Source organism: Aspergillus foveolatus (assembly GCF_047715535.1).
Source record: "Aspergillus foveolatus strain CBS 279.81 unplaced genomic scaffold BDW70scaffold_127, whole genome shotgun sequence".
Lineage (NCBI taxonomy): Eukaryota > Fungi > Ascomycota > Eurotiomycetes > Eurotiales > Aspergillaceae > Aspergillus > Aspergillus foveolatus.
This window is the reverse complement of record NW_027396191.1, coordinates 19070-33156: the sequence shown is the minus strand read 5'-3', so window position 1 is coordinate 33156 and position 14087 is coordinate 19070. Positions and strand designations below refer to the sequence as shown.

At 51.5% G+C, this 14087-nt stretch overlaps 4 protein-coding genes across 4 annotated transcripts; 3 read left to right on the top strand and 1 right to left on the bottom strand.

Moving 5' to 3' along the window:
- Positions 1 to 2479: 2479 nt before the first annotated feature.
- Positions 2480 to 5385, top strand: BDW70DRAFT_145197 (putative sugar transporter). Its single transcript, XM_073738389.1, has 6 exons — positions 2480 to 3428; positions 3540 to 3639; positions 3689 to 3701; positions 3751 to 3968; positions 4018 to 4568; positions 4619 to 5385. Exons 1-6 carry the CDS (start codon positions 3137 to 3139, stop codon positions 5182 to 5184), a joined length of 1740 nt encoding a protein of 579 aa, XP_073591054.1. The 5' UTR covers positions 2480 to 3136; the 3' UTR covers positions 5185 to 5385.
- Positions 5386 to 6498: 1113 nt separating this feature from the next.
- On the bottom strand, positions 6499 to 9548 carry BDW70DRAFT_18733 (kinase-like domain-containing protein). The gene is made up of 4 exons (XM_073743465.1): positions 8361 to 9548; positions 8197 to 8247; positions 7845 to 8089; positions 6499 to 7797 (listed from the first exon to the last, which is right to left on the bottom strand). The coding sequence occupies exons 1-4, from the start codon at positions 8802 to 8804 to the stop codon at positions 6654 to 6656; spliced, it is 1884 nt and encodes a 627-aa protein (XP_073591053.1). The 5' UTR covers positions 8805 to 9548; the 3' UTR covers positions 6499 to 6653.
- Positions 9549 to 10557: 1009 nt separating this feature from the next.
- Positions 10558 to 13625, top strand: BDW70DRAFT_18719 (uncharacterized protein). The gene has a single exon (XM_073743462.1). It carries the CDS (start codon positions 10783 to 10785, stop codon positions 13390 to 13392), a length of 2610 nt encoding a protein of 869 aa, XP_073591052.1. The 5' UTR covers positions 10558 to 10782; the 3' UTR covers positions 13393 to 13625.
- On the top strand, positions 13444 to 13805 carry BDW70DRAFT_18725 (uncharacterized protein). The gene has a single exon (XM_073743464.1). The coding sequence runs from the start codon at positions 13533 to 13535 to the stop codon at positions 13749 to 13751; it is 219 nt and encodes a 72-aa protein (XP_073591051.1). The 5' UTR covers positions 13444 to 13532; the 3' UTR covers positions 13752 to 13805.
- The last annotated feature ends 282 nt before the right edge of the window (positions 13806 to 14087 follow it).

The following is a 14087-nucleotide window of genomic DNA, read 5'->3' as shown; positions in this document are numbered from 1 at the left end:
ATCCAGCAACTTCGTGCAGGTATGAAATACCAAAAAGAGAAGCAGAAGACATCAAGATATTTTATTCAGACTGGTGGCAGTCTGACAGGCAGTGAAGGACAGCAAAAAGCTCGAGAACATGAAGAACTCGCCCAACAGGTACCAAGGCAACGTAGGCCACCAACCTGCAGCAACTGCAACCAGACAGGACATAATAGATTGTCATGTACTAATAGATAGCGCTGTTTTATTCAGATAGGAAATTGTAATATCTGTTTTGTCTGAAGCCTTGCAGTTCTTGTTTATATTTCTGAACATAATTTTTCTATATTTGGCCGCGCAGCTCGGTGGTCCGCGCAGCTCGGTGGTGGATTACGTTAGCATTTTCGATTGGTAATAATATGTCTGGACTGACGCTTGGCTGCCTTATGGGCCGGCCATGTTGGGCCAGGCGTTTCCGGCGTCATTCTCTGAGTTCTGTTCGCTTGCGGTGAGCTCACACTAAACGGGATCAGGAAGGTCAGAGGAGCGGCCGAAGGAACGGGGTCAGAGCACTCACACTGTCTCAGACTTGCCACAAAAGCTGGAATCAGATGGAGATATCAGTGAAGGCGATGATGAATGGGTCGCAGAGGAGATCGCTCGGGACGAAGCAGGTCAAAAATCGAGAATCGAGAACTCGAGATGTTCGTTGCACGAGGAAGGAACCGACTGCGGGAAGCTTGGACCACCCGATCCCGCCTAGCCCTGATCTCTACTGTACTGTTACTGTAGAGAGAATGTACTTTGTATATAGCCAGAGCGGGATATATGCAGGCCACAAAAAAACTCAAGTCTGTATTCCTGATAAATGACTCTGGGCCCGAGTACCAGGTGATACAATAAGCACTTTTGCAAGCCCAGCCTCCCGAGGCCATAATATTTAGACGGAGTGTATATGTATACTCGGGGACTATGGGTGACCTAGCCTCAGAAGCTGGTGTACGCGCATCGCTACAGGGTAGACAAGAGGTATCTACTAGGTAACTACTCTACATCTTTAAATTTCCCACGAAAGCATATACCCACTGCGAAAGCTACTGTAAGCATACCATCCCCCAAATCGCACCAACCAGCGTGAGTCATTCGTCCATCAGTATTAAATCAGGCACCGTATCTCTTAACACAAGGGGGGAAATGCAGGTTATGATATCGCACTGTCTTTTCGGCTCTTGGATGCCGAACATCAGCCGAACAATGCTTACTAAGTGGTCTCGGCAGTCGGCTCCTCACTTAGGTTGACCTGACTCAAAACCAATTTCGCCGAGAGGCAAGTTTTCAGGGAGAACGAATAAGACAAGACCGTCCAGTGATGATCGACCATAGGCTGTCTCGTGCCCTGAGTGGTTCACTGGGAAGAACTGTGCGAGGTGTGACGAGATGGATAGAGCCTGGCGGCAGCTCAATGTGTACGGCGTATTGTCTATTGATACGAGCAGTCTCTGTAAGAAAACTTGGAAGTCGACGTTATTAACGGTATCTTCCACGAGGACAGCAGCCACGCTGTACGGGCGTCAAGGGTCCGCTGTTATGTCAGGACTGTCGTCCTCTAATTACTCGGGTCTTAGTCTATCGCTCCTTCTTTTTCAAGATTATTTTCAAGAAAAAAAAAGAAAGAAAGAAAGAAAGAAAGAAAGAAAGAAAGAAAGAAAAAAAAGAAAGTGTCAGGATTTGCTTCCCCTTGTCAAATCCTGTCTCAAGAGACTGGTCATCAAGACTGGTGATCAAGACTGGTGATAAAGAGAGAAGTTCACGATCGTAATTTCCGAGACTTGGCGGCTCCAGAGAGGCCTAAGATGCATTGGGAATAGTCCATGACGTAGGGGCTGCCGGCACGTGGACTCCGAGACTAATGCAGCCACTTTTTGGCCTGACTCAGCAGGCATCAACAGGCTGGTACCAGTCAATGTTCTCAGAGTAGAGCACCATACTTTTGGTGGCTGATTCTTAATCGCTTAGCGCCTTGGTTCGACTGGCAGGGTCTTGGGTCAGGGCTGCCGATGACCTCAATGCTTGGGCACTTGTTTGCGTGCTTTGCTCTCTGGATTCGCATCTGAAGTTCCGACATCTGTAGTTGCGCTAGACATTGGGTCTGAGGGATGACCCGCATGGCGTCCGGAGGCGGACAACGCCGACGCCCCATCCGTGCTTGCGAGTAGTATACGGAGTAGGTACCTTCACGATGTACGCTGAGTAGTACGACAGGTGCTATCAAGTCTAAGCGATGCGGCACTTGAATGCTCACCGGCTCTCCAGATCCGCCAGATGTATATGAACTATGCTTTGATCCTCTAGTATCTGGGGACTCGTTCCTCTTGCGCTCGTATAAAGTGGTAGCGAACCTACGTACTTGGAAGGTGGGTTGCCACTGGGCCCATTCAACAGACCCATCACTTCGACGACTGTGAATGGACGACAGCCAGCTCTTTCTCTCACACTCTCACTCTCTCTCACTTTTTTTTTTTTTTCCTGCCCTCCCCCACGCTCGATTTGTGTTTTTAAATACGAGTTCTCACGGCTCCTGACCTCTCTTCTCCTTCCTCCTCTTTCTGTCCCCATCCCACCTCTTCACCTCTTTCACTGTGGCCATCCCTGCCCAAAAGAGCCCCAGGAGACCCTTCTTTCCTGTATTCGATTCTGCAGGGGAAGAAGCTCGATTCCCCCGTTCCAGGACCCACGGCTTTGATATCTTCCTGTCATATTAGGTCAACTGGACGTCTAGTTCTCAGTTCGCCGCCATTTCATCTATATACTATTCACTACTGTTGTCATTTCGAATTTTGCCATTCGACAAGGTGATAGCTCCATTCGACAAGTGGTAGCTTTCCAGCTGTACCGTAGCAGCACGACGCCAGTTCTATTGCCTTTGTTTTTTACGCCCTTCACCCTTCGCCCTTCGCCCAGTGCCATTGTGCCCGCCATTTGGCCCTAGCGATAACGGTCCCGGCATTTCTTTCTGCTATTCCACCATTGACCCTGAGCGACTCGACTGCACTCGACTGCGACCGATTATTCGGATGGTATAGATTTCCTGTGCGACCAGCGAGCCATCAGTAGATACGAATCGATCCGGATTGACCGCCCCGCCCATTTGTCCATAGCAGCAAAACCCGTCATCATGCCGTTCGGAATCAACCCGTTCTCGAAAAACGACGAGCACGAATACCCCGGCGTGGTTGTGCCTCTTTCCAGTGCGCCCGCGAATTCGAAGACGAGCCCAGACCCGGAGAAGAAAGTAGGCCCTCAAGACACTGACGCTGCAAGTCTCGACAGGTCATCCTCTGCAGAGAATGGCGTGGGCTCGATCCACAGCCACCAGCAGAGCCAGGACGGCCATCTGACCCTGGAGATCCTGCGCGCTGAAGTAGAGAATGATTTGGTTGCTTCTGGCCAGGACTCTGCCTATGATCGTACGTTCAATTTGCGGCCTTTCCTTGGAAGAGCCGGTCTTGTTTCGAAAAATCCCCTGCTTTGTTTCCCCCGTCCCTCCACGGCTCCAGGTCTAATTTGAGAATCTGTAGGCAAGTCAAAAGTAATCAACAGGGCTATCCAAGATATTGGTATGGGTCGATACCAATGGGAGCTCTTCTGTCTCTGTGGATTCGGTTGGCTCGCGGACAAGTAAGTTGCCCCGGTACAATTCAAAGCTACTGTTGCTGACTGTTGGTAGTCTCTGGCTGCAGGTACGGTGCCTTGTTCGGGCTGGTCTTGTGCTGCGCTAATTCATGGTAGGGTGTCGCACTCACGTTGCCACAACTGTCACTGGAGTTTGGAGTCGATGAAAACAATGTCCGTTTCACGACTTGTTCTCTGTTCCTCGGTCTCTGTCTGGGCGCGTCTTTCTGGGGTATTGCTTCGGATATCATTGGTCGCCGTCCGGCCTTCAATTTCACTCTCTTGATCAGCGGTGCATTCGGTCTTGCCTCTGGTGGTGGGCCCAACTGGGTCGGGTAAGTCTCGATGTTTGCTGGCGCATGATATCCAGCTAATGAAACGCAGTACCTGTGCGCTGTATGCCTGCCTGGGTCTTGGAGTCGGTGGAAACCTGCCCGTTGACGGCGCTCTCTTCCTCGAGTTCCTGCCTTTTGCCTCTGGGAACCTTCTAACCATGCTGAGTGTGTGGTGGCCGGTCGGTAATCTGATCGCTAGTCTTCTGGCCTGGGCTTTTATCCCGAACTACACTTGCTCTGGAGACGGACCGTGTAGGAAAGAAGATAACATGGGTTGGAGGTATCTAGTCCTGACACTGGGCGCTCTCACCTTCGTCATGTTCGTGTGCCGCTTCTTCCTCTTCCATCTTTATGAGTCGCCAAAGTTCCTGCTTTCGCGCGGACGCCAAGACGAGGCTGTCGCTGCAGTTCAAGGTATCGCCTACAAGAACCGCACCACGACCTGGCTCACCGTTGAGGTGCTCAACGAGATTGGTGGCCATCCGGAACAGCAAACGCGCGAGAAACTCAGCACCAAGGAGATCATCCAGAGATACATGTCAAAGTTCTCTCTAGAACGCATTAGGGGTCTTTTCGCTACTAAGAGACTCGGAGTCACCAGTATGTTCAGTTGAGACCGTTCATCATGACCTTGCTAACCACGGAAACAGCCGTGATCCTCTGGTTCTGCTGGACCACCATCGGAATGGGCTACCCCCTCTTCAACGCCTTCCTTCCGCAATACCTGCAAAGGGCCGGCGGTGGACAGAGCCAGTCTACGGACATCGTCTACCGCAATTACGCCATTACCTCCATTGTTGGCCTTCCGGGTTCTGTCCTGGCCTGCTTCACCGTTGATATCAAGTACATCGGCCGCAAAGGCACCATGATCGCCGGCACCCTGATCACTGGTGTCCTTCTTTTCTGTTTCACCGCATCTACAGACCCCGACATCCAGCTCGTCTGCTCTTCTCTCGAGGCCTTCTTCCAAAATATCATGTACGGCGTCCTATACGCCTACACGCCCGAGGTCTTCCCGGCCCCCAACCGCGGTACTGGCAGCGGAATCTCGAGCTGCTTGAACCGAATCGCCGGTTTGTGCGCTCCCATCGTGGCCATCTACGGCGCGAGCGCGAACCCAGATGCCCCGATCTATGCATCTGGCGCGCTGATCCTTGCTGCCTTCGTGGCTATGATTTTCCTCCCCATCGAAACCAGGGGGAGACAGACGCTGTAAATCTATAGCGGCCGTCTTCTGTCTTGGGGTTTCGAATTTTGAATTTTATGTTGCTGCGGTTAAGCGAACGAGCACGCCAGGTACTAGTGCGATAAGCAAGCGTGTTGCCTTCTCATTTTGATACCAGATCTTTGGCTTTGTTATCTATGGGATTGCTCTGGCTTTGTCTTGCTCTGTGTGGATGTTTCTCCTGCTTTTGGCTTGGCTGTACATATTCCGTACGAAGATCAAATATTAAATAAAATAGACAAAAAAACCCCCTCGATTTATTCCCTGTGTACGGAGCGGTGTAGGAGCGGAGTACAATACTCGACCGATATCATGACCAATGATCGTCTACATACTCAGCACTTTGCAGAGTATAGTGCGACCCATCATGTGCGATGCGTCTGCTTAGGGTTGACCCTGCCATCAGACGGATGCACTATAAGGTATGTCTGAGTTGTCTCTGTTAAGCAGAGAACTCTGTAGAAGAACCAACTGCTTTGGGACCAAGACTAGCAACAAACGTACTGTACGTACATTACACACATCCTTAGTTAAGATAATGGCTAGGACACGCGTGATACGCGGCGAAGGCACAGGGATCATCATCTCGGACAGTAATGAGAGGGGAAGAGATACGAGGGCGGAGGAGAAACAGGGAATGGACCCTGAATGCGCCTGGGCCCCGTCGGGACGGACCTTGAATCCCTGATCCGGCTGCCTGTAGGAGTAGTCGGGGGCAATTGGCTTGGTTGCCACTGCCGGTGCATACGTCAATCCGACGTTAATGCTCCTAGGGTCCGCAGGTCATGGCTGGGGTCGAATTACTGTCTTGAGTATCTTCTGCGGTACAGAGTATAAGTTATGTTCGTGCTATTAGAGGACGGTAAAATGGGGTAGGTCGAATGATCTGATTCACAGTCTTGGTCTACAGCGATTCGTTCACAGACAGACATCATCACACAATCCCCTTCCTTATCCAGCAGCAAGGCAGCGAGCTAACGAACATGGTCCAGGGGTTACTGAGACAGCGTCAAGTATAGACACTAACATTAGGAGCGCAGCAAATGGACTGAACGAAGCAGGTGTATCATCATCGTCAAAAAGAGAAAAATTCACGGTCTTATGCAAGCATGCAAGCAGGAAGCAGAGAATGGAAAGTAGTGGCAACTAAACTTCAGGACTATTGGCACACGTCCCACGCAAGTATCTGTACCGTATCCCACCAAGTATGAAACTCAGCATCAAAGGTATAAAGACCTCGAAAACAATATATGCATAATATAGCAAACGCTTTGCCGACCCGAAACCCAGACATCAGACCAGATACAGGAAACGCCTGAAACAAAGGCGGGTATGCCCCGATCAACAGGAATCCCACCATCAGAGATAAACAGAAACAGAATATGACGTCATCAAATTGAGAAGAGAATGGCCCGGCGGAATCATGAGCTCGTGAACCCTAATCAAGTCGGAAAATACGCTTACATGGCAGGCTGCTCTTGATGTCTCCTGCCGCGCTTCTCTAGCAGACTTGCGTTGTCTAGACTGAGCTCGAATGGTGCCCGCGCATTGCGAACCATGTTCTGCTTGGCGGCGGCTGCGACCTGGGCGCTGTGTTGTCCATATCCCCGCGGCTGGTGTGATTGCCGCATCTGTGCAGCATGACTAGTAGCCCCCAGGTTGGTTTGCCGCATTTTAGCCTCCATCGCAGCAACGTCGCCAGACTGCTGGGTAGACTTTTGCATTTTAGCCGGCGGATGGCCCTCTTCGTCGATAGTCTGATACACAATTCCATCCTCATCATCGTAGTCTTCATTGAGCGGGTTAAGTGCTGACTGAAATGCGGCGGTCGGGTTCGATTGCCGGAAACCGCGGCCAGCTTTGCGTCTCTTGGCCTCTTCCTCCTGTCGATGAACAGCGTAGCCAACATCAAAGACTTCACGCAAGTTAATGGCACCAGGAGATCGAAAGTCCATTGGCCGTTCCCCGGCTGAAAGCTGTGCACTCGCGGGCGGGTACGGCGCAAGTTCTGCTGCAATTGCATCGAGTGCCTGGTTGCGAGCTTCAGGCGCCGGTGTCGTTAGTGGCGGAGCGTCTGAGGCAGCTTGCGTCTCTTCACCGGATTGTCGGATCCAAGGATGAGCCAGAAATTGTTTGATGGTATACCGTTCATCAGGGTCGACCGTCAGCAGGTGGGAAATCAAGTCCTTGGCCGATTTTGAGATGTCGTCCCACCAGGGCGATAAGAAGGTATACTGTCCCCGAGCGACCTTTTCCGTAAGGACTTGAATGCTCTCGTCGTAGAAGGGCGGAAATCCACAAAGCAGAGTATAAAGGACGCAACCTAGCGCCCACATGTCGACACTCTTAGAATATCTTTCATCCTTCACAATCTCGGGAGCAGTATATCCAACAGTGCCGCATGGTGTCATTGTTTGGGTATCCCATATGACCTTGGACAGACCAAAGTCGGCAATCTTAATCACACCTATCCCACCTGCGCCTTTGCCGGGTATGAATTCACCTTCGTCTACCTTGTCCTCGTCGCCAGGTTGGCGCGGCTTTGGATGTTTCGATGGGACAAATTCGGTGGGATAGAAGAGGAGGTTCTCGGGTTTGATGTCACTGGCAGAATTAGCTGCGTTCCTGAGGACGACGAAGAGTACCCATACCGATGCACGACACCTGATGTCTCGTGTAGATACTCGATTGCTTTGGCAACCTGGACGATAACGTGACGACTGAGATCCTCACTAAAGTAGGTCAGGCGGACAATCTGGTGGAATAGTTCTCCGCCTGGGCAGAGCTCGAGGACAATATAATAGTATTGGCGAGACTCAGAAAATTGGATCAGTTTGACGATATTAGGGTGATCGATCTGGCGCATAATCTGGACCTCTTTGAGGATGTTCGCTCGCTATACAGCAGTTAGCTGACATCCTTCATGCAGATTTGGAGTGTATTGGCGGGCGAATTGAGCAGCGTGGTTCAGGCGAGGTATCGAGAAGAAGGAATATAGCGCACCTCCGCAGCTTTCGGCTTCCTTTTGAAGTCGGGATGTAGGTGGGCGTCAGACTAGAGAAGAACGACATTGGCGAACAGTCCGCGACAAATGGCAGCGCCAGTGAAAAGGGAAACTCGAGGCATGTAATTGCAAAGTCACAAGGCAACTAAAAGGATCGACCTACCTGTGTGCTGTTCATCTCAAACTTGCGAACCACTTTAATGGCGACTTCGCCGTATTCACCAGAGGCATCCTTGGCCCGGTAGACGTTGCTGAAGGCGCCATCTCCCATTTTCTCCAGCAAGACGTAACGCTCTAAGCCTGGGTAATGCGGCATCTTGGAGCGATTGGTCTTCTCTTCGGCGATGATTTGCTCGATTTCGGCCTCGCGAGCCCTCTTGACGGGAATCTCGGGAGATTCGCGTTGTGTGGAGTGAGGCTGACCACCCCCCAGCTTGCTGTCAATCGCGTCTAGATTCCCTGCAGCGGGGGCAAATTGACCCTGGGGCTGACGCTGTTGCTCAGCATGGACAGGAGACACGTTGGTCGTGGGTTCCGCATGGGGGGTGACAAGGCGGGCTTGTTTCCCATGACGTATGAAATTTTTCAGGCTCTGAATTGTGCTCATGGTAGGAAAGAGAGGGCGACACGAGAGAGAAAATCAGTAGCGAATAGTAAGTAGAAAACTGAACAGCAAAGAGGAAAAAGTAGAAGGAAGAAGATCAAGAGAGGGGGGAGATGATGGGAGAGGGGAAACGAAAAAAAGAGGAAAAGGTCGAGGAGGCAAGGCAAATGATATGATGATGAATGATGGCTGAAGCTGGAGTAGACTAGGTAAGGTTGGGAATTGGGATTAGAGCAGCCTAAGCAATGACGTGAATGGCTGCTTGCTTTTTTCGTTTCTTTGTCACCCACTACTGAGTACTGCCCAGCTTTTGTTTGCACTGGAATTATTTCTGAATAAATAACTGTAGGTCTGCTGTGAACGTCAAGTGTCTGAAACTGATACCCCGCCAACGGAGCCCGAATTGGAAGTTTCACGGTGCGAGACGGCAAATCCTGAACGAAAACTGAGGACTAGCAACGAAATCTAATGGTCGGAAGGGAACGCGTTCTGCTTCAGTCAATCAGAGGCGTGCGAAGGCAAGTCTGGAAAGCAGAATGATATGCCCACAAATCGACGATGGTGGGGAATTGAGAGTTATGACTTACAGGAGTCGGCCACTGGACTCTCGTACCCGAGAGTAGCAGCTGGAGAATGACGGCATAGCGGATCACGACGTCAGATGCCGTACAGTAACGGCTTTCTTATGGTATCATAAGCTCATATCTCCTATGCTCTGTATCTAAAGAAGTACCTCCTCTGTACTACTGCTATCTCTTTTACTGTGTCAACAATTATGAAGGGATCTCGTCATGGGTTGAGGCAGGTATGACGTCGTAGCAATCTTGCATGACTAAGCATCTGGAGAGGCTATTAGGCCGTTTTGGCCGTTTGGCTGCTACTCTGGAGTAGCATAGCGCCCGGCTGATTTTGATCTGGTGACCAAGCAGAGCGCTAACCAAGTTTTCTAAAAGATTAGACATGCTTAGGCCGGATAGTGACTGGACCTGGTGTAAAATACAAGATGATCATGGAGGGACTGTTTTTCAACCGAGGGTAGTGGAGGTGCTGTGTGACTCGTAGGATGTATAGTGATTTTTCTGACGAACAGGATATTATCCATCTTTTAAGATGGTTATTGAATTCCTCCGCTATATACATGAGATTTCTAAAGAAGTTCTCGTACGGTGTAGGTTCGTACTCCGATCAGTCTTTGTATAGGTAGCGAACCTGGAGTTGGGATCCCGTGACCGGGCCCCCAGAGTGTTACTTATGGTCCACATCGACGGTGGATGATGCATCGCGTCCAATATTGAGATATTTCCCAATATTCATCTCTGCAGCCTCATCTTCCTATTTATGGCCACGCTGATAACACCCGGCTACCGAGTGGATTCAGGAACGAATTGCTTTTGCCGGCAACGTGGACAGAGGCTGCCCTCCGTTGCTGTCGTCCAACTGTCACCAAAGGATCGCTTCCTGCAGACAATCCTTGGCCGCCTCAGCCACTCAGACTTGCATCTCCTTTTTGACTCCTTCGACTACGAATGATCTGTTTCTTTGAGTGTCCTTCCCGACTCTGATTCGTTTGTTTGCTATTCGAGCACCGGCTTCTTTGTGGGACGCGGGCGGCCAGCGCCTTCGTCGTCCATCGGCTCATCTTGACTTCCTTGCGTCTCACCCTGCAATTCTCATCCAACCTGCATCCGACTCATTCTTTACGACAGGGGAATTCAGGGAGGATACTGAGAGGTACCAAGATACAGAGTACATTCTTTGCAGCTTCAGTTGGGGTCAAGGTTCGGTCTTGACTGATGCCCTGTTCCGCTATGCGCCTTCGCCGACTGGTCCCCTCCGACTGTTCTTAAAACGACTTAAGTGTCATGATCCTCACTCCAATTGACACTCGCCAGTATTTGTGACAGCGGTCCCCGTCTGGCAAATTTTTCTTTTTCTCTTAAACTCCGTCGCACTCACCGGGGCCGTCGTTGAGCTCGTCAGAATGCCCAGCATCGAGGTAGTCTCCTCTCCCGCCTCGTCAGAATATCCAGATCGGCTCCTGCTGAAGTCCCACAAGTCGCTGCCCCGTCGGACAAATACCAATCCTCATGGACAATTTTCCCAATCGTCACCTACGGAACACGATGGCCATTTTTCAGGCGGCCTACCTCCTTTGGCCGCGCCAATTCTCCCTTTGACACCACCTGGCATCACCCAGAACGAATCTCCGACCGGAGCTGATGCACAAAAATCGACACGTTCTTCCCACTCAGTCATAAATGTGCTTACGCCGTCCAGACTGTCACACCCGCCTACTCCCGAGACAACACCTCCACGAGCCATGGCTTCGAACCGACCTGGGCTGAGTCAGTTTGGGTATATATCCTCTTCGTCACGGGCGGAATCATTCAAAACTGCCCACGAAACGATGTCCGATGCTGAAACAGTGACTCCTCGCCCTTCGCCGCCATTGCTCTCCCGTTCAAACACGCAGAAAAGTACGAAGAGCACGAAGAGCAGTCGAGCTAACCGCACCGATGCATTCACGGAGGATCCAGCGGCTAGGGAGCCCTTCCGAGAATCGCCGCGTTCAAAAGTCGAAAAGCATGTTGAGAAGAAACCTCTAGCTACGGCCGATATTTCACGCAAACAGGGCCTGGCGAATGGCCAGGCTTCGGAGCTTTGTGTCAAGCCCACCCGTGACAAATCGAAGGGAACTCGCAACGCAGCCGATTCTACTGTGACCGACATTGACTCTTCAACGCGTGAAAGAAGAAGCTTACGGGACCGCGTGGCTCATGTACAGCATCCCGAAGACAACGCGGCTTTGGATCAGTTTCGTCAAGAGATCGGCTGGCCGTCCGCGGATGATGAGCTGGCTCGACTAGAGGATCATAGACGTCTTTCGGGGGTATCCGCGTCCTCGACTATCGAAGCAGTGATCGTTGATAAACCCAGGCCAGCTCGGCGCGCTCTGCGGCATACAGAGAAGAGATCATCTCTACGCTCCGCGAGCTCTCCGATTACAGTGTCCGAGCGCACGTCTATTACGTCCAGCTCGGATCTGGGCCGCCGGCTGAGTCACAAACCTAATCGGATCACTGAAAATGACCGAAGAAGCGTTTCCTCAGAGTTGTCTGTCTCCGTAAGCTCAACTCTGGGGGTCCCGCAGCAGTCTGTGGATGTGGTGCCAGTAGTTGTGATCCCTCAGCGACACTCGTCGCTCAAGGGCCTTTCAAACCCGTCGAGCAGGAACCCGTCTATATCGCGCTCTCGACCATCCATACACGCGCCCGCCGTACCTGGAAGCCGGGCCGGCTCTCAGGATCTTCCACGTGCAAAACGCACCGTGTCCGAATCGCGTGTCAGCGATGACGATCGTGGCCGCGGTCTGAGTGGGCCACATGTTCCGCCCCGCAGCTCTTCACTATCCGCGCCCACAAGTCAAAACAATTCTCGAGCAACTTCTCTGACGTCGGAGAGTTTACAGAGCCATAATCTCGCATTGGAACAAGTCAAGAAGCAGCAGCAACCTGAGAAAGTACAGCCTGCATCCATAGCAGTGGACTCTCCCAGCCTCGATCAGCATGAGGCGTCAGATATCCTCAAGACTCAGTCCATCGTTATTGGCGTAGAAGATATGAGCTATTTGCGGCCACCGTCAGTGCCTTTCACACCTCATTCAGTCCCATCGTCATCACCTGGTCCGTTCGAGATTAGCGAAGTGAGGAGAGTGGCCATCTTCCCGCACAACAATGAGTCTCTACTACTTGTCAATCCACATGGACAAAGCAACCTTCGAGCGCAGCTACAACAAGCCGGACAGCCCCAGACTCCCGATAACACCCAACAGACTACTGATGTAGATTCTCCATTAAGAAACCCTCGGCCACCGCCAAAACCACCAGTCTCTGCAGCTGCTGATAACTTCGTCGATTTTGACCAGCTACCCGGGGAAGTGACTAACGAAAAGAAGCCAACCAATGGTATTGATCGTCGTCCGAGCTTCAAGAGACGGCCGTGGATTGCCCGACCTCGGTCTGAGTCCTTCAACTCGTTCGTGCGGACACTTTCGCTCAATTCAGCCAGGAACCCTAAAGCTGGCGAAGACATTGACGGGCGATCGCAGCCCTTCTGGCGTCCACGCCGATTCTGGGATGACTCTCCGGACTCTCTGTCACCTGAACCTGAGGAAGGCAACTCCAGACCGTGGAACCTCAAACAGCCAGACAAGATCATTAGCAACTCATTAGGAATGCCGCAGAAGCGGGTTGTATTTGATGGCCCACCTGTCTCGGCTGCCCGCCCAGGCGCAGGACGGCGAACCGACGGTCACCGGGCCAACGGAAAAATGCTCATGGGAAGCGGCATCTTTTCACCGGAGGCCTTGTACTCCCAAACCTCGCTCCACCAGCGCCGATTCCCAGCCGTGTCGAGGTGGCGACTACGATTCCGGTCTGGCATTGCGCGGTCCCTCCGTTGGCGCCTTCGACGCTCAATACAACAACGCGCCGAGGGGAGGCGCGAAGTCCGGCGCGAGAAGCTCAAGCAGAGTATTGGCGAGGCTGTCTTAATGGACTCGAGCACACAAGTCCGAAAAGCCATACAATGAAATGAACATGACCATCACGAGACATGACCGTTAGATTCAACACACGATGCAATATGATACACCTATACGATGATTGATGATTTTGGATTTTTCTTTACTGAGTCTTACTCAGGCATTGATTTGGGTTTCGATGATATGAAATGAATCACGACGTGATGAATAAGTATGGAAAAAACCGCGCTGCAATACTATGGAATCTTCACATGATGACCGCAATGATGATGACGATGATTTTGTATCATATCTTAGTCTATAGCGTGCGATTCAGTCCATGCGTTAATCTATCTGTTTCTGCTCACGTCCTTAACTGGGAAGCTCTGATCTTCGATCCTGTGCTAAGTGCCAGGATGCCATCGTAGCCGAGAGGTTTGATTCCTCCAATTTCGCCAGTATGCGCCCCATCTTAGGGAATCATAAGAGCATCACATCATACTCATCACAGATCAGCCCATCCATTAGATACCAATCACGCACCCCACTCCGTCTTATCCTTAATTTTATCCCAGGTTTCCGGATCCAGAAAGGGCTGAGGCGCTGCCGAGAAATCTACCTCGATGCGCCTCTTCTCTTTCTCCCTTTCCCGGCTCTTGGATTCTTCCGTTGGTGCCGCGCTGCAGATGGTGAGTGTGGGAACTGCGTGTTTCGGACTCTGGTACTTTGATGGCAGGGGCCGGGAGAGAGGGCGCTTTGATGGA

Excerpts from the sequence above, each read along its gene's own strand:
- BDW70DRAFT_145197 (XM_073738389.1), top strand. The coding sequence starts at position 3,137 with ATGCCGTTCGGAATCAACCCGTTCTCGAAAAACGACGAGCACGAATAC. Across the intron at positions 3,429-3,539 it reads CCAGGACTCTGCCTATGATC|GCAAGTCAAAAGTAATCAAC; the intron begins GTACGTTCAATT and ends GAGAATCTGTAG. Across the intron at positions 3,969-4,017 it reads GGTGGGCCCAACTGGGTCGG|TACCTGTGCGCTGTATGCCT; the intron begins GTAAGTCTCGAT and ends AATGAAACGCAG.
- BDW70DRAFT_18733 (XM_073743465.1), bottom strand. The coding sequence starts at position 8,804 with ATGAGCACAATTCAGAGCCTGAAAAATTTCATACGTCATGGGAAACAA. Across the intron at positions 8,248-8,360 it reads TTGAGATGAACAGCACACAG|TCTGACGCCCACCTACATCC; the intron begins GTAGGTCGATCC and ends GTTCTTCTCTAG. Across the intron at positions 7,798-7,844 it reads ACATCAGGTGTCGTGCATCG|TGACATCAAACCCGAGAACC; the intron begins GTATGGGTACTC and ends TAATTCTGCCAG.
- BDW70DRAFT_18719 (XM_073743462.1), top strand. The coding sequence starts at position 10,783 with ATGCCCAGCATCGAGGTAGTCTCCTCTCCCGCCTCGTCAGAATATCCA.
- BDW70DRAFT_18725 (XM_073743464.1), top strand. The coding sequence starts at position 13,533 with ATGAATCACGACGTGATGAATAAGTATGGAAAAAACCGCGCTGCAATA.